At 45.2% G+C, this 17,710-nt stretch overlaps 1 protein-coding gene across 2 annotated transcripts in view; it reads left to right on the plus strand.

Annotated features, from left to right (window-relative positions):
• PRR5L (proline rich 5 like) overlaps positions 1–15,985 on the plus strand; it is a 42,114-nt gene extending 26,129 nt beyond the window's left edge. For both annotated transcript variants that reach the window (XM_036383349.2, XM_036383350.1), the window contains exons 5-9: positions 339–396; positions 3,358–3,449; positions 6,769–6,909; positions 8,571–8,697; positions 13,099–15,985. In XM_036383349.2, the coding sequence (XP_036239242.1) occupies positions 339–396; positions 3,358–3,449; positions 6,769–6,909; positions 8,571–8,697; positions 13,099–13,430 (750 nt within the window). In that variant the 3' untranslated portion in view covers positions 13,431–15,985. The remainder of the gene's footprint in view (positions 1–338; positions 397–3,357; positions 3,450–6,768; positions 6,910–8,570; positions 8,698–13,098) is intronic.
• Positions 15,986–17,710: the final 1,725 nt, after the last annotated feature.

Consider the following 17,710-nt stretch of genomic DNA (forward strand, 5'->3'; position numbering starts at 1 on the left):
TTTGATTACCTCCATCCTGTAATTGAGTTATAGCATATGTGGGTGCACCATTATGGTAAGAACCATTTTATTTTCTTGACTCCCTCCCTGTGACCCTTCCCATTTCTGGGAGATGTTTCAACTGCTGTGTCTGTTGCATTCTCATGTCTAGCTGAACAAGAAGGGGTTAAGGAATGCCTAGCACTCACACTGAGCCCAGTGCTGGAAAAAGGTACTGCAACATGACTAATCTGAAGATTAATGCATGCAAAGTGGGTAGTATCTGACAAAAATGCATTCTTCCATGTTCATTATAAATAAATAAAAGGCAAATGCACGCCTCTCTTTTTCTTTGTCAGAACCAGCTCCTTGCGAAAGGCTTGCTGTTTATGGAGGAGAAGGTCAAGCTGTGTGAAGGTAAGTATAGTAGGAAACCTGTTCTGGAAGGGAGTTGTGCTTTGATGTTTGGTCAGATGAGACGATTTGCCTGTCTGGAAAGCAAACAGCCCTGTCTGGTGCTGTCCTGGGGTGTCACACAGCCCCTTGGGAGCCCTGTGAGGCTGAAGAGAGGGTGGGCTGTTTGGATGGCCCCAGAGCCACGATGCTCCCACCAGCCATAACTGCACCACAAAAGCAGCAGTGTGGCTCTCCTGTGGCAGCTGAACCTGGGCTCATGGCACTTCTGGTCTGGACATGGATCCTGTTGTGAAACTGCTTGGAGCTGCCTTCTGCCTTTCACTTCTCAATGCGATTTGCAGCTCGATGTAAGCGTAATTTTGGATCCTCTGTCATGCCATTGAGAGCTGAACTATCAAGCTTTGTGTAAATTTAAAGAAAAGAACAGTCTTTTGGGTGAGAATGAAATCCTTCAGGAAAGAAGTTGATCACACATGGAGCTGTGTTCAAACTACTGCTGCAGAGCCTGTGGGCCAAGGTAAGTGTGGTGTGGCCAGGCAGTGCTGGACCTGTGGGGAGCTGCTCACATTTAGTAACTGTTTGCTCAAGCGAAGCCAGCACATCTTTATTCAAAACCAAGCTGCTGTTTGGTTTGACCCAGTTTTCTAGCCTGCAGGGAAGATCTCTTGCTAATCACCAGAGTGTTGTATGTGGGTCATTAAATGCCAATAGATGCTTATAATCTCACGTCATTGCTGGGCCTGGATTCCTCTGCACCAGTCTTCACCAAGTGACTTCACCCAGCTGGCAGGCTGTAGGATTTGGGCCCCAAAGGAGTAAGGGGTGGCCAGCCTTCTGCTTGGGGTGTGCTTCTTCAGCATTGACCCTGTGAGGGAGGAAAAAGGGCAGACTCCTGTATTTTCCAAGATGTGGAAAAAAGGCAGAATTCTGCATTTCCAAATGTGGGTACCTGCCTTGCCACTGCCAGCTCTTCAGAATGAATGCTGCACAGCTTACCAGAGACTTTGGTTTCTGTATTCATATAAAGCTATTCCAGGGTTTGCTTTAGCATTATGAAAATTTAGTTTGAGTCTGTAATAAGCTGAGAGCTGCCCAAGAGTATGTTGCAGGTGCTCAGGTAGTTTGGGTCAGATGAAATTTCCCAGGCAGACAGAAAAACACCTTCTATGCCTCATTTTTCTGTCCCTAGCTTGAAGTGACACTGGAGCCACTTTGCTGTGCAGGCTGGCATCACTGCAGGAGATGACTCATGGACACCTTTCATTTATAATGTGTGGGCTTGTTGCAGGTCTTGTGGTCACAGCAATGAGGATTTCTTGTACATGCTTCTTGGTTAGTTCTGTCTTCCTGGAAAACTTACCCTGCCCCTGCACCCAGACAGAGTGGCTGCAGGGCATGGCAATGTTTCATCTGTGTCTATTTTTCAATCACACCCTCTTTAACGTGATTTTTCTTTATACAGTCTGTCAGAATCTCTTTCAATGCCTGCAGGATTTATGATTTCTTGAAGAAACAAACCATTCCTGCTTCCCCTTCAGAAGGAGAAGTGATCTTTGACATTTCATTGTGTCTCCAGACAGCAAAGCATTGTAGTCCTGGGTAGGAGGCAGAGGAGGGAAAATTTTAAACATTCAATTAATCTGTTTCCTGTTGTCTTTTTTGCTTGCACTTGGCTGTTGTGGTAATGGGTAGCTGTTGTGGGGGTTTTGGGTCTTTTCTTGTCTGCCTGCAGTTCCAGATTTGAAACCATAGTCATACCTGACACAGTGAAGCATCTCTTTGAAATTTTCTGTGGTTGCTAGTGGGCTGGCTCTCTGCTCAAAGGGAAATGTCTGCAGGATCTAGTCCTGCTGGCTCTCTGCTCTCTGGCTGTGCCCTAAGCAGCACAAGCCATGGGCAAGCAGAGTGAAAGTCTGTGTGGAAGTCTGCAGATGAGGAAAGCACTTCAGTACAGAGTCATAAGGCTCCTTTGAGTTGCAATTTTACATGTATTCCAGTTCCTCATGTATTCCATGTTCCTCATGTTGGTGACCTTGAGGATGAGTCTTCAAACCTGTCTTGAATGACCATCTTCCATTACTGCTCCTTGAGTCTAGACTGCTTCTGAGCTCCTGAGAGGTATCCCGGAAAATCCTTTTGTCAGAAACTGTGGTTTTAACCCTGAGTCTGTTTGCACCTGAGATTTCCAGGGATCGCTCTAAAACTTGAAATAAACACTGCAAACCTTAAGGTAAAGAACTTAGAGGCTTTGGGCCCAGATGCTGAGGAGTGCCCAGCTCTGTAAGTCAAACCTATGAGCATAATTTGATCACGATTGTATTCCTGTTATGGGAATCCCAAGATTCATAGCTTAGTCTGCCTTGGTTTTAAATACCCACTTACATTTGGGGATGTTTGTTTGAATTAGAGTCATATAAGGGTTGGCCACACATGGATTTCATTTGGGAACCTTCACAAGTGCCTCATTTGTCATTAGTGCCTTTGTTGGGATTCCTGACAGGTACCTGACTGCTGCTTGGTACTGAGTGGATGCTGGAGGGGGCTCAGGTCTTCTGAATGCTCTCCCTGACCTTGTTGCAGGATGATGTTGGAGTATCAGCTGCTGTTGGCTGTGACCTGCTGGTTCTCAGATTCAGCTGGTTTCGTGTGATCTCTCCTGTGCTAGCTGAGCATGTTAACTGTGAGCTGTGCCATTGCACAATCCTGGGCTGTAGAGTTAAGCCTCTGGTTCAAGAGGGGCTTGCCTCTTTTGTTGGAATTGGCCTCATGTTTTGCACAGAAAAGGTCACAGCTTTGTGTCTCTGTTGGTTAAGGGGAAGCTTAGCTGGGTGATGTCCAGTTTTGGGCAGAAACTGCAGAAATGAAGTCTCTTGCCTGGGGAATTAGGGAGTACTTGGAAAATCCAACTTGCTTTTAGTGTCCCTGTCACTAAAGCTCTTGCTCCAATCTCTGTTTTCATAGGTGAGGATCGCATTGATGTCCTGTCTGAAATCTGGGATCACTATTTTACAGAGACTCTTCCTACACTCCAGGCAATATTCTACCCAGTCCAGGTAATCCTAATTACAGTTCACTCAGGTGAAGCAAAGTCACTGCAATGCCTGCTAATGGCAGGTTATAACTTCTCTGCCAGCAGCACTGTTTGGCCAGTGGCTAAATACACATCAAAACCTTTAACCTAAATCTTGGAGAAAGTAGAGTTTATCCAAGTATTAACTATAAGAAGGACTGCTAAAATCTACTGGACAAGCATGGTGTTTTGGTGAGTTAACTGAATTTACTCCCAATTGTCTACTCTCTGTGCTTAGCTAAAATTGCACACTGAAACTGTTGGACTGTGCCTTGTCTAGAGTGAAGCTCTGGGCTATTTGTATTTATCATTCCTTCTTTTTTAAATAGCTGTGACTGTTGGTGCAGATGACAGCACTGACAGCTTGTCTTAGAGGTATAAATCTGAAGACTAGCTCAGGAGAAAATGTGATTAACTCACCTTAATGACTTTTGAAGGGCTTATATCCCATTTGTGCCTTTGGGAAATCCTCAGTTAGGTTTTTGAGGCTTCAGTAAGGGGACGTGTAAGTCTATGGGTAGAGGAAGAATGAACATTTTATGTAAAACCTTTTACACTGGGTATTTTGAGGGCTGAGTATCCCATCAGAAGTGTTGAGCTGTATCATTTTTTAATGTAGTTTTACTCAGAGTTTCTATATGAGCAGTCTAATTACCTCCCCAGCCTATTTTGACTTTTCTGCCATCAGAGAAAAAGAAAAATGTACCTCATGTGGGGAATGATGTTCTTGGAAATGCTAGCCGCCTCCCCTTGACTTTTGCCTCTTCTGGAAGACATTATTTCCAGAACCTTTTAAAATTATTTTTCCCTTGTATTATTTGAAAGGAAGCAGGTAAAGCTCAAAGGTTGCCCTTTTCCTCTAATCCTCTTAAAGCTGGCATTTCCTAAAAGAGAAAGGACTTCTGCAAAGACAGACACTAACCTTTCTACTGTGTTTATTTTTGTTCTTTCCTTGCTCCAGATGCTTGGAGGTAGGTGTTTGACAGGTAAAACTGTGCAACTATAATACCCTCCCCTTCTCTCCTTTTGCAGCTAACTCTCAGTGAGGGAGTGACCTATTTAGGCAGGGGTTTGTCTGCACTGCAGCTACCTGTGTACTGTGGAAACTGTGAGCTGACTGTGTCATACCCGCTGATGCTAATAATTCTGCCACTTAACACAAAAATCTACTGCTCTGCTATTAAATGTCTGTGATGAGAAATGGGGCAGAAGTTACAACACTGTGGGTAAAGCTTTTGGAATTAACTTGGTGGTGAAAGGATGACTATGGGGTGTTGAGATTCTTTGAAAGCATAATTATTGAGCTGTGTTTGTCTTATTGCAATATCTGAATCACCCAAAATATATGAGCAAAGTTGTAAAGTTTGGGAAGTATAGCCACTTTCTGAATGAGGAACTGAAAGGTAAACGGGCAGGATATTTAAAGCTTTGTAGGCACCTCAGTACTAAACTGTATCTATGGATGGATTAAGCTGCCTAAATACATCCAAGAATTTAACTCAGAGTGAGCTGCTCTAGGCTACCAGAGAGAGAGTTGCTGGGGCAGCAAGAAATAGAAATTGCTCTTATGCCAGGCCAGTGTCCTAATAACAAGACTGGGCTTTTCCTAGAAATAGGGAACTGCATGTAACCACTGATGTGGTGTGTCACAGCATGTGAGGAGAGCTCATCCAGTGAGTGCCTTCCATCACGCTGCAATTCTTTGTACACTGCTCTGGTAGATGGGAAAGTCAATTTGTTCTCAATTCCCTATCCTTTCCTGCAAATACCAGCAGGATTTTTTTAGTTGTGCTCTTCTGTGATCCCAGCAATTACCCATTCAGAATGAAACTGAAGCCACATGCGTGAGTGTATGTTACCAAAGGCAGTAACTCATGCAGCCTCGTATCTCAGCTAAGTTTAACCCCAAGGCTCGTAGCTCTTGCAGAAATATGACCTTTAAGCAGCCAAGTTGGTTAAATTGCTGTACAGAGGGAAACTATGTAAACAGGTCACTCACTGGCTTTCGTATAGTTGCAGCTGTTGATGTGACTATTGGTGTGGAAAAAAGAATAGCAAATCTTGTTTTGCTTGGCACAGAAATGTATTTGCATTTTGAAATGGGGTATGAAGTTAATGGGACTAAACTGCATAATATAAATAAAAAGTTTGCAGCTGCTGAGATATAGTTTCAAGATAGGTATTGGTCTTTCCTGCACGTTTTTTCCCCTACACAGTGATGGTTTAAAACAGCAAACTGTTTTTTTTTATGGCCAAGCTCTCCTGCATACTATTGGTTTTAATTCATATTTACATATCGATAATGCTGTTAATTATGACCTGCAACCTGTTATGAATTAATGATTACCTGCTGTTAATTTCTTCTAGCTAAATATTTGCTATGTTATGAGTGCTAAATATTTGCTATGTTATGAGTGTGTTATGGAGATCATAAAATGATTCCCAAGCAGACCATGGGGCAGAGATTAACATACTGAGAAGAACAAAGCAAACTTTTCAGGCTGGAAAGTGCTAGGCAGAGCTGGGAGAAAAATTTCTGCTACTGAGTTGCAGTGGGGCAAGAGAAAGTCATGCAGATATTGAACATAGCAGAGGTGAAGGTGGTAACACAAGAATGCCAAATGGAGTTAGACTGTGTTTAAAAATGCTGAGAAATATTATATCATCTGTTAAGCCTGCTCACTTATGTTGTTGATGTAAAGTAGGAATGCCTTGCAGAGGATATTAAAGCTGTTGCTTTTTAAAATTGTTTGGTTCAAGCAGTCTTGCTAGCTTTGCTCCAGCCTAAATCCTAAAATCTGTAATGGACTAACTTGCAGATTTTTGTCATATCAGCAAGTGCAGATGTTGAGCAAAAAGAGGGTACAGTATAGGTCAGAGGTAGGTTTAGTTAAGAAATATTCTGAAACAACTTTGTTCCCTACCAAATCTTCTCTGCTTTTTCATCTCCAAGTGCCAGAAGCACAAGCTACATCCAGCCTGGGTTTTTTTGTGAACAAATTGGAAGGCAAGTAGGTTTTATGAATACATACATAGTCAGTCATTTGGTGAACTACAGGCTCATTTCTGGCTTCACTCCAAACCTAGTGGTGCCACAGATGAGGCAATGCCCACTTCAGAATTTGTGCGAGACTGAGAGGGAAGAAATTAAAGAGTATCATGAATCCTCAGCATGAATGACTGGGGGTGTTCTGCCACAGCAGCAATGGGCAGAATAAACCCTCCTGTCTGTGTGCCCATGTGCTGGTATGATGCTCACATGTCCCTTTATCTGCACTTGGATTTTGCCTTTGTTTTTTTAGGGTCAGGAGTTGACTATCCGTCAGATTGCTCTTCTTGGCTTCAGAGACTTGGTCTTGCTAAAAGTAAAGTTGGAAGAAATCCTTCCCCTGGTCCAGACAAAGGTTCCAGCTTCCATTGTCCAGATGCTGTTAATTCTGCAGGTGGGGAACCTCTGGTCTTCTTCATCTGACTCACTTGGGTATCTTGACCTCGTTGAAATCATACAAACACTGGAGGAAAAGTGGGGAGAGTAGAGGGTGTGATGAAGGGGATGTGATATGTGCTTATTTGGGGGGGTCACTGTTAAAATGAGAGCTGAATTTGGATGCCTTGAGCTTTCCTGGGAACAGGTAAAGATGTTGCCTTGAAAGAGCTGGATTTTGTTTTTGGTTTGTTTGTTTTTTTTTTTTGATACCTCTCCTCCCCATCTAGGAACAATGTCAGGACTCTCTTTTTCACACAATTTTTCATCTTCTAGCTTGTCTGAATGCCTCTTTGTGCCCTAATTTTCCTGATTTCTCAGCTTTGCAAGGACAGGGCAAGTCTCCATCACAGCAGATAATGGAATTTGAATGGACTGTGGCTCTGGCTGCTTGACACCAGCACCATGGCTGGCTGGGATGCTGAGTATGCCCATTAGAGGAGAAATACCTTTTGGCAGCAGGCAAAATGAGAGGCCATCTTTCAAAGGCCTCTCCCAAGAGATCTAGAGCATCTGTGGTAACTATCCTCTTTATCCAGGTCTCAACAAAATACTTCCCAAGCATTCCAAATACATCCAGTTTTGGTTTTTTCTCATATGGCCCAGCCCAACAGTCCTGAAAAATGCCATCTAACATGTTAGAGTTGATAGAGTCATAGAATGGTTTGGGTTGCAGGGGATCATATAGTTCCAGCCTCCCTGCCATGGGCAGGGACACCTTCCACTAGACCAGGCTGTTCAGAGCTCCATCCAGCCTTCCTCTGAACCATGTGCAGGACCTTTCATTTGACCTTATTGATTATCATGAGGTTTGCACAGGCACATATCTTGAGCCTTTCAAAGTCTCTCTGGATGGCATCCCTTCCCTTCAACATACCACACAGTCTGGTGACTTTTATTTCTTCTCCTACATAATGGGTGTCTGAGAATTAAACTTTATGAAGCACAACCAGAGTTGCAAAGTGGCTAAGCTGGTAGTTCTGTATGAACTCTCACTGTTCTGATGTTCCAGTGACCCAGAATGGAACAGCAGGTGATACTAAAGTGCTAGCTCAATTTCCCTGAATGTTTTTTAGTACAAGACTCTTGAGAGCAAAGAGAATCTCAAAGCAATGCATTTGAGGAAAAAAGCTTATTGAGGCTTTGCAGGAAGTTAAGTCTGAATGGTTTCTGAAATTGCTGTTAAATTGGTTGGTGTTATCTACCATCTTCACAGCTATAAGCTGAACCACAGAGGGTGCTTTGCCTGCAGTCCTGCCTAGGGAAAGAGCAGTGCTTTGCCCAGGGCGTGTTAAGGCTTTTCTACAAAGTGGTGTTTGTTTTCTGGTAGAGCCACCCTGGCATACTGACACTGCTGCAGTGCACTGTGCACATCCTCAGTGTGAGCACACCTCGTACCTTCCTGTCACTTGCTCAGTAAAAGAACTCTCTGCCCAATGGCCCTAGGGTATGGCTGTAACTTCAACAAGGAGATTGACCTGAAAGGCACCCAAACCTCCATCAACTCCAAAAGCTTTACTGGCACAGTTGGGATATTCCAGTACACAGAGAATTCACAGACCCCAGGCTTTATTCCAAAATCTTTAAGAGGTGATTTGACCTTTTGTGTTTGATTTTCAGAGTGTCCATGAACCTACTGGCCCTACTGAGGGCTATCTACAGCTGGAAGAACTGGTCAAGCAGGTGGTATCACCATTCTTAGGTTTGTGTGAGGATCACAGCTCCTCTGGTAGCACCTGCTTGCTTGGTAAGACATGCTCATTGTACTGAAGCTATTATTGGGGTACACAGGTTGGGTAATGGGGGGCATTTGTGCTGGAAAAGGAAACAGTGCATGACTCCATGAGAGACAGAAAACAAAGGCTAAAAGACCCTTGAAAAGGCCCTGATTAATGTTTCTGTATACAAGTTTTTGTGACAGGCTTTTTCTTGTCCATGACCTAGTGAACTATTAGTGCCCCATCACTGCACACAGACCCCCACAAAGTCTCCCCTCTCTCTGGACATGAAATGGATTTTAAAACCCTTTTGTCCATGCTTGGTGTACTGCTTTCACCACAGTGAGAGCAGTACCTGGTCCTTTGCTGCCTGCTTGCTAGCATGCTTCAGCTGCTGAATCAATCAGCTTTTCCAAACAGCAGAACTGTTGCATATTAATTCTGAGGGATGACAGGGATTTTGCATGAAGTCTTCCTTCCATCTGAGGATTCTGTTAAAAAAAAAAAACAAACCAAATTAAAATTCTGTGTTTAAAGTATGGATAAACATGTCCAGGTGAGAGAATGGGCACCTCACTTAAGGAAGAGCATGATTATTCTGGGAATAATCTTCTTCACATGATGCAGGAGCTCTGCTCACACATGTGGCCAGCCAGAAGAGGTTGGCTAGCTAATGGGCATAGTGTTACTGATTTGATGGTCAAGAAATTTAAATAGAACAAGTGAAGAAAGCTCCAGTCTCCCTCTGCTTTTACTACCTTTAGCCTTTGCTTTGATGCAAAATTGTAGCAAGCTAGAGACCCACAGCCTGCCTTGTAGTACACTTAGGAGCATATGGGTAAAGATGGTCTTGTGCTAGGAGAACTAATTGAACTCAGACAGTCTGTGCCTGTAATAAACCCATAGCATTGCTTTAGGAAAACTGTGGCTCAAGATTTTTGTTCTTGTGGTTGCTGGGCAATCAGATATCTTCTGTGCAAGTGAGCATGGTTGTATAGTTCAGCATGGATTTGCAGATCTGATCCTAGGGCTCAGTCTGGACCAAAATCCCCTGTAAAAGTTGGACTTTGACAGATTTGATTGCTTTGCTGTTTATGGACAACTGCATGCTGCTGGGATGGTTTGAAAGGCAGCTGCCTGACCTGTGCTGAAGTTTCTAGCCATCCTGGATTTCTGCCAGCTGAACAAAGCATTTGTGCCATTAAAAAAAAAAAAAAAGAAAACCTACAAAAGCTGGCCTTGAAAGCTTATATGCCTTAAAATAATTGAACTTACTTTGATTTTTAGCTGTCATTTATTTGTGTATATTTCCAAGGTGGCCTTTTACCCTTGCTCCACCCTTTGCTGATCATGAGGAAAGAGGGAATTTCTGTTTGCAGTACAAGACAGGGACTGCAAAACTGCACTTTTCTACAAGTAATCTTGGTATTTTCACAGTGCTGCTGTGGAGGGGGCTTCTCTTCCTTATCTTTCATTTGTAATCAGACTTCTTTCTCTTCCCTATCCCTCTCTCAGTCATCATTTTGCTTTCTCAGAACCAGTTTCTTCTCTTCCTGGGCAGCCTGTAATGATGGTGAAGCCCAGTAGGTCCCCCCTAACAGCTTTTGGGAGGGGTGCAGTTGGTCTTTGGGTGTGCTTGCATTCTACACAGCTGCTCTGAAGGCCAGACTGCCCTCTGGACTGGAGCCTTCAGGGTAAATGAGTGTTGGGAAATATGCCTGAAGGTGTCTGCTCCCAGCTGGGAGTATACATAAGGCTTCAGCCTGCAAGGCTGCTGTATCTTAAGCTGATTTAAAGCAGAGATGTGTGAAAGGGACAGGACCCCTCACAGAGGGGAATTGTTGATGGCAGCATTTCCATCTGGTCTGTTAGCATCCTTTTGCTTTGCCTGTGTGAATTAGCCATAACCTGAATGGTAAGAATGGAGTGTGTCAAAGGATCCAGCTGGCTAAGAAACAGGGTTTATACTGGGGATAGGAGAGAAGATAAAACAGCCACACATCACTGCTGATGTGAGGTTGCTTGCAAAAAAGTCCCAGAAAAACTCCTCCCAGTTTATATTCCCAGTCATAAGGCACCAAAATAAAAATAAAATTTCTGGTTAAGCTATGCAGAACAACTCCCTTAAGAGACTGTCTGTTGTGGCCAAGAAAGTAAAGGGGGAAAAGTAAAGCAATAAATGCATGTTCAGAGTTTAGACTAATTTCACCTAATTTTTTTCTCAAGAGAGTCATATCCTAATGCCCTTTAACACTACAGCTTGCTGTGGCTTGAGCTGCAGATGAAACCTAGAGAATGCATTTGCTGTAACCAGCCTCAGAAGTGATTTTTGCATACTCTTAATTGTGAATGAACCATTTTGAATTGAAGAATTACTGGCAGTAACAGGGTGAAGGCTGCTCACCTGTTCCTCCCTGCAACAAATAGTTTGTTTTCTGCTTTTCTTCCTGATACAAACTTCCAAAACTCTTATAACCTTCAGTGACGAGTGCTTTGCTTTGCATTTTGTTACTCTTATCTTCTGCAGTCTTAGTTGGAAGCCTTTTATATGGTTTAAAGGCTTCTGACTTTATGAAATGAAACCCTGCACTTCAGTGAAGTTTGTGAGAAACAGAGGGACACATAGGGAATGGCTCCATCAACTGCTGCAGGGATAGACCCACAGGAGGTGTCCAAAACCACATGGAACATTGCAGGAGGTGGAGGCCAGCAGGGGAACAGTAACAGTGTCTGATTCAACCTGCTGGGGTGGGATTTCAGTGAGCCAAGGCAAAACTCTGACCCCTGCCTTCCTTCAGGCTTTCAGCGTCAGAATTGACACGTGCTTCATGGTACTGCACTGGGGACTGCACCTTGGGGCTGTGCCTTAGACCTGGCAATTTTCCTCCTTAACATTTTGCTGAGCAGATTGTACAGCCCACACCCAGCCATTCTGTGCCACTGCCTCTCCTCCTCAGCACAAATCCTGCCTTTCCCTTGTGCCCCTTTTCCCAGGCTGCTGTGGACTGTTCCTGTGCGCTCTTAGGTGTTTTCTGTGTCCAGCCTCCAAACCAGATGTGTTGCAAAGTGGATGAAATGTCCTTTTTCTGGCATGATCTTTAAAAAATATGGTGGGATAATGCCAACAGAATGGCCTGTTCCTAGGCAGATGTAGAGACAGTGCAATGTAAGCATCAGGAATTTCACATTGACAACAGCTAACGGCACTTCCTGAGAGAAATTCTTCAGTGACAGGGATGGCAATTCAAATCCCCACTGAATGTTTTTTGGGGGGACTTGTGCCACTTTAGTGTCACTTACTTTAGTGAACCTGCATGTGAGAGTACCTACTTGGCCTTCACCCCTTGATAAAAGAGAAGACTCTGAGGATGCTAAAGAGAGTCCCTTGGCTGCACTGGTGACATTTTGGCTCACTTCTCTCACAGGCAGCAGCCCCTGCAGCAGGATGGGAAGTCTCCTGCTCTGAGGCAGAGGCAGATCTCCTTTTCCTTAACAGTGTCTGATTCAACCTGCTGGGGTGGGATTTCAGTGAGCCAAGGCAAAACTCTGACCCCTGCCTTCCTTCAGGCTTTCAGCGTCAGAATTGACACGTGCTTCATGGTACTGCACTGGGGACTGCACCTTGGGGCTGTGCCTTAGACCTGGCAATTTTCCTCCTTAACATTTTGCTGAGCAGATTGTACAGCCCACACCCAGCCATTCTGTGCCACTGCCTCTCCTCCTCAGCACAAATCCTGCCTTTCCCTTGTGCCCCTTTTCCCAGGCTGCTGTGGACTGTTCCTGTGCGCTCTTAGGTGTTTTCTGTGTCCAGCCTCCAAACCAGATGTGTTGCAAAGTGGATGAAATGTCCTTTTTCTGGCATGATCTTTAAAAAATATGGTGGGATAATGCCAACAGAATGGCCTGTTCCTAGGCAGATGTAGAGACAGTGCAATGTAAGCATCAGGAATTTCACATTGACAACAGCTAACGGCACTTCCTGAGAGAAATTCTTCAGTGACAGGGATGGCAATTCAAATCCCCACTGAATGTTTTTTGGGGGGACTTGTGCCACTTTAGTGTCACTTACTTTAGTGAACCTGCATGTGAGAGTACCTACTTGGCCTTCACCCCTTGATAAAAGAGAAGACTCTGAGGATGCTAAAGAGAGTCCCTTGGCTGCACTGGTGACATTTTGGCTCACTTCTCTCACAGGCAGCAGCCCCTGCAGCAGGATGGGAAGTCTCCCTGCTCTGAGGCAGAGGCAGATCTCCTTTTCCAACACCTAGCAGTATGAACTAGTGAGCTCCTGACTGCTTTCCAGTGGTAATGAAGTGGGGCACTCTGTAGCTGCACACTGAATTCTCTCAGTTCCCCAGGCCAGCCCAGCAGTGTGAGCAGCTCTCTGTTTGCATGCTGTTGACCATTCCTGCTGCCTCTTTCCCTTCCAGAGAGAAGGTACTCCAGATCCTGCCCTAAGGCCTTGACCCCACTGACGGAGCAGGAGGGCGAGGCTTACCTGGAGAAGTGTGGGAGCATCCGTCGGCACACGGTGGCCAACGCTCACTCGGACCTCCAGCTGCTGGCCATGGCCTCCATGATGCACACGGGGATGGTGGCGGAGGAGCAGGACACTCCTGACAAGTGCCTGCTGCTGCAGCCCAGCTGCTTCGGGCACCGGCAGTGCTCCAGCGAGCCCAGCATCGCCGACGGCCCCGAGGCAGCTGCGCCTGCAGCCGGCAGGCAGGACCCTGCTGAGCTCAACTGCACCTCTGTCTGCTAGGAGGAGGCTGCCTGAGGTGTGGAGAACTGCGTGCACCACGCTGGACAAAGGGGTGTGTCATCCCTGCTGGGAAAAAAAGAGAAAAATAGGAATTTTGCTCATGTCATTGAGATGAGCTCGAGGATTCATATGGCTGAGAATGGTATCTAGATATGTTCTTTTACCAGCCTGGGATCATTGCTGATGGAGGTACCAGGCTGCTCCCCAAGTGACCACTGAGGGCGGCAAAGTTTTGCTGTTGAACAGCACAGTCTGCCCTCTGTAAGCTTTCTCTCTCTATTAGTGTAAACTTTTTTGTGTCAGGTTTCCTTCTTTTTCTTTGGTATGATACAAATTGAGTTCTTTCTGCTTTTCTCCATCTTTCCCAATTGTGCTGCTTCTTTGTTCTTTGTCCCTGCAGTGGAGGCCTCTGTGCTCAGTGTTCTTTTTGCTTCTGGTGCTTCGTGGTGAATGCTGAGCACTTCATTTCTCTTTTAAAGTTAAACTCAGGGTTGAAGCCATTTGCATCCTGCAGAAAGATCTGCTGAGGTGGCTTATGAGAGAAGATCCTTCATTTTGCTTCCCATGGGCATGGATGAAAAGTCCCAATCAGAATTGATCAGACTTTTTTTCCCAGGCCCGAAGAGAACTGAGCACACGTGGAATCTGAGCTGAGTACTTCATATGTAGTTTATTTGGTTCCAGTCATATCCTGGGGGTTCTGGTATAAATTGGGTGCAAAGGATGGCTGGGGTGTGTAAATTGGGTGCAAAATATACTGAGCATCCTGGCATTTGGCATCAGTTTGCTCTCAAAACTTCAGTGGTGATAGGGCTATGATGAAAGAGAAAATCAAAAGGGTAGGAGATGTAAAGGTGCTTCTCAACACTGGGCCATTGTGACTCCAGATCAGGAGGTGATGATCAGTATTTCATCCTGGGCCTACCCTGGTACTTGTAGCACTTGTGGATTTCATGAGACTGAGGATAATCAGCGGGGTGTGGAAAGGAGTCCTGGCTCAGTGTATTCATGAAGTGCTCCTGACCTCCAGTGGTATCTGACTCAGTGCAGTATTGCTTTTAAGATAAAGTGAGGGCTCTTTGCAGTCTTTGGTTTTGTTTTTGTTGTGAAGATTAGGAGTGGGTCCAGTTTGCAGATGTTTGTGTCAGGCACTGCAGCCTGCAGTGTCTGCTTTGTAGCATCACTTGGTACTCCAGTGCTGCTTCTGTGGGGACAGAGCCAATCTGTTTGAGCTGTCCCTGGGCTGCTCTGCTGATGTCTTGCTAAGCAGATTTGCAAGTGTTATTATAGGCTTAGAGGTGAACTGCAGTGCTGCCTTAAATGTCAAATCCCATTGAAAATATGGACACAACACAACTACCACTTGAATCTACTCCAAGTGGTACTTGGTAAATAAGTATGTCTTGACAAGGAAACAGAAAGTTAGGATGAGCCTTTGGGTTATTTTTTTGCATGCTATGACATTAACTGCAGAATTTTCCATGCTTCTGTTAGGCATTAAACATCTTCTGCTCCACTGGCTGCACTGGAGCACAGCTCTGACCTGCCAGGATTTGGCATTAGTAGCACATGCAGCAAAAGGAGAGCTGATTATTATATGGCAAAAAGCACCAGAAATACCAGCTATGAGCACAAGCCATGCTGCCTTGGTAAATGAGGCTGTTGCTTTGTCTGCTGTGCTTTGCAATGTTGAGACAGGTACTTGGAAGAGCCTCCTTTTCCTTCTGTCACTGGAGCTCTTGGCCTTTGGGGAAAGACCCAGTGACTGGATCACCAGCTGTGCTTTCCACGTCAGGAGAAGAGGTTCAGTGGAGGAGGCTGGCTGCCTCCTCTTCCTCAGAGCACCCACAGTCCAGCAGAGGCCAGGAAGATGTGCCTTTAAGCAGCATTCCCTTCAGGTGGATTGTAGGATAAATTGCTCTCCTGTTCATAAATGGGACTGACCAGGCCAACTTACTGCCATCTGCCCCAGGGCAGCCATGGATTGTGGTGGAGCTGCAGAATCTCTGTGGTGGCAGCCACCACACCATGCTGGTCTCACCTTGGCACAGTCCCTCCAGCGTGGGGCAGATGACGGATGATGTCCTGCTCACAGTTAATTTCTTCAGCCCTTGCTGTGACTGAGTCTTCTCTTAGTCACACTGAGGTGTGTGGGGAAGTGGTCACCCTGCAGCATTTCAGCTCACTCTCATGAATGCTTTTCTTCCTTCTGTTTCTCCTGTCACCCATTTGCCTTCTGTAAATACCCAAACCATTTTGATCAGAGAGCAGCACCCTCTTTTATGGTGAAAACTAGAACAATGTATTTATTTCCTGACATATTCTTGGATCATCTCTAGGGCTAATAGGAATTAGTCCTGGTTTTAACTTGAATTTCTTTTGTTTTACACGTATGTATGATTTTAATTATTTTGGTTTTGTATCTGTTACTTTGCAAAAATTTGCACCAAGCCCTCTGAATCATGCACTTGCCCCATTGTTTTGTTTTTATGGAGAATTAAAGCTGGTGGCTTTACTTTGTGAACTGAAGTAAACACAACCTGTTCTGTAAACCACACTGAGTTTATGGTCATGACCACCACATTTACAGCCATGTGAGGTTGCACAAGTCTCTGCAAGTGCTTTTCTTTTACAGGCTGGGTGAACCTGAAGGTGGCTGGCAAGCTGTGCCGCGGTGGCAGTGTGAGGCTGGCCTGGAAGGGCCCTGGGAACAGCTCTGAGGAGCAATGCTGAGCAGTGCTGAGGAAGCTTCCAGTTCTCTGGAAGCAAAGACCCTCTCCCCATGCCAGAGCTGCAGCATGAGAAACACTTGCATTTTGGATACAGGGTTCTGATTTGGGTTTGCACTGTGGTTGCTGACCATGTCACATGGCTGTGACAGGGCCACAGGGTGGATCTTTTCTACCCTTGTGGTCACCAACTTGAGAAAGCCTCCTGGAGGAGCTGTCAGAATGGGAAGAAGGAATTTCTCTCACCACCTTCTGAAGTCTGTTACCTTCTACTTCAGTAATGACCTAGACTGAGACACTTCTCATCACACTGAATCTGTCTTCCCTTTTCACTCTGTCTCCTTCTTAAGGTAAGTGATTTATTCTGTGTCCATGCAATTCTGTCATAAACTTATTGATGGGGCTATTCTTAGTACCCCAGGCCTTTTCCCTGATCTTCCCCATAGCCAAGCACATGGTTTTATTGTCAGGAAGCAGAGCTGCTTTTGGTCCTAGCCACATGAACAGCAACTTGGTTTATTTTTTAATTTTTTTATCAATCAGAGAACTTGCAGTATATCTTGCTGGCACTGATGGGAGCAGGGTGAACACTGCAGGGTTTGGGTCGCCTTTTCTTTTTAGGTCCAGGTTCACCTGGAAGGCCTTTTGGCACTTGCCACTGAGTCAGCAGATGGAAAATATTTGGCACTTTAGAGGCAGCCTGTGTCCTCCAGAGGACAAACTGCAGCTCTAGTGAGAGACCAATTGTGGTATTTATGGTGTGCTTCGTTATGCAAACTTCTTAATTTTGCTGTAGTCTCAGAGTAGGAAACCTTCCTAACTGGATTCCCTGTTCCTTCCCAGCCTGGCTCCTTCCCCATGGCAGCAGCAGGACTCCTGGGCCTGGCAGAGTGCAGCTCCCTCACCCTGAAGGAAAGTTGTGTGTTAGACAAAGCCCCCAAATGGGTGTCTGAGCTCCTGAAAGTCCCTGGCTGCCCCTTCCCCAACTGGGACAGGTCTGCACAGAGCCAGCACCACTTCCCACTCAGGAAAGCAGGTGAGAAAACAAGACCCACCCTGGCACAGATTCCCCACAGTGCCCAGGGAGTTTCCCAGGGGTACCTGAGCTGGAAATTCAGCCCACGGTCAACATTCTCTGTAGGAAAGTCACTGCAAATTTTCCTGTTAATTAAAAGTGTGAAGGGCAGGGTATTTGGTATTTCCTTGAGCAAAGAGGAGGTAATTAGTCATCCTTTAGTTCATATTTCAAATATGGAAGGTGGATCTGGCAGGACAAAAATAGGTTAAATGGGATATTCTTGCTTGCCCACACATTTGGAGAGGGCTTTCTCTTCCCCCTGCTATCCCAACAGCTCCAGGTAAGGGCACCAAGCATTCAGCTACATAAACAAAAGCTTTAAAGCAGAGGTAGCAGCTTTTAAAGCAACTTTCCAGCAAAGGTACAGCTCATTCTCATCAATGTGGTGCTCAAAATGGTATGCTGCAAATAAGTGCCACATGCCACCTGAGAACTGGCTGTCTTTTATTCATTACTTGCATCTGAAATTACCT

The sequence above is a fragment of the Molothrus ater genome, chromosome 6, assembly GCF_012460135.2.
Source record: "Molothrus ater isolate BHLD 08-10-18 breed brown headed cowbird chromosome 6, BPBGC_Mater_1.1, whole genome shotgun sequence".
Taxonomy (NCBI): Eukaryota; Metazoa; Chordata; class Aves; order Passeriformes; family Icteridae; genus Molothrus; species Molothrus ater.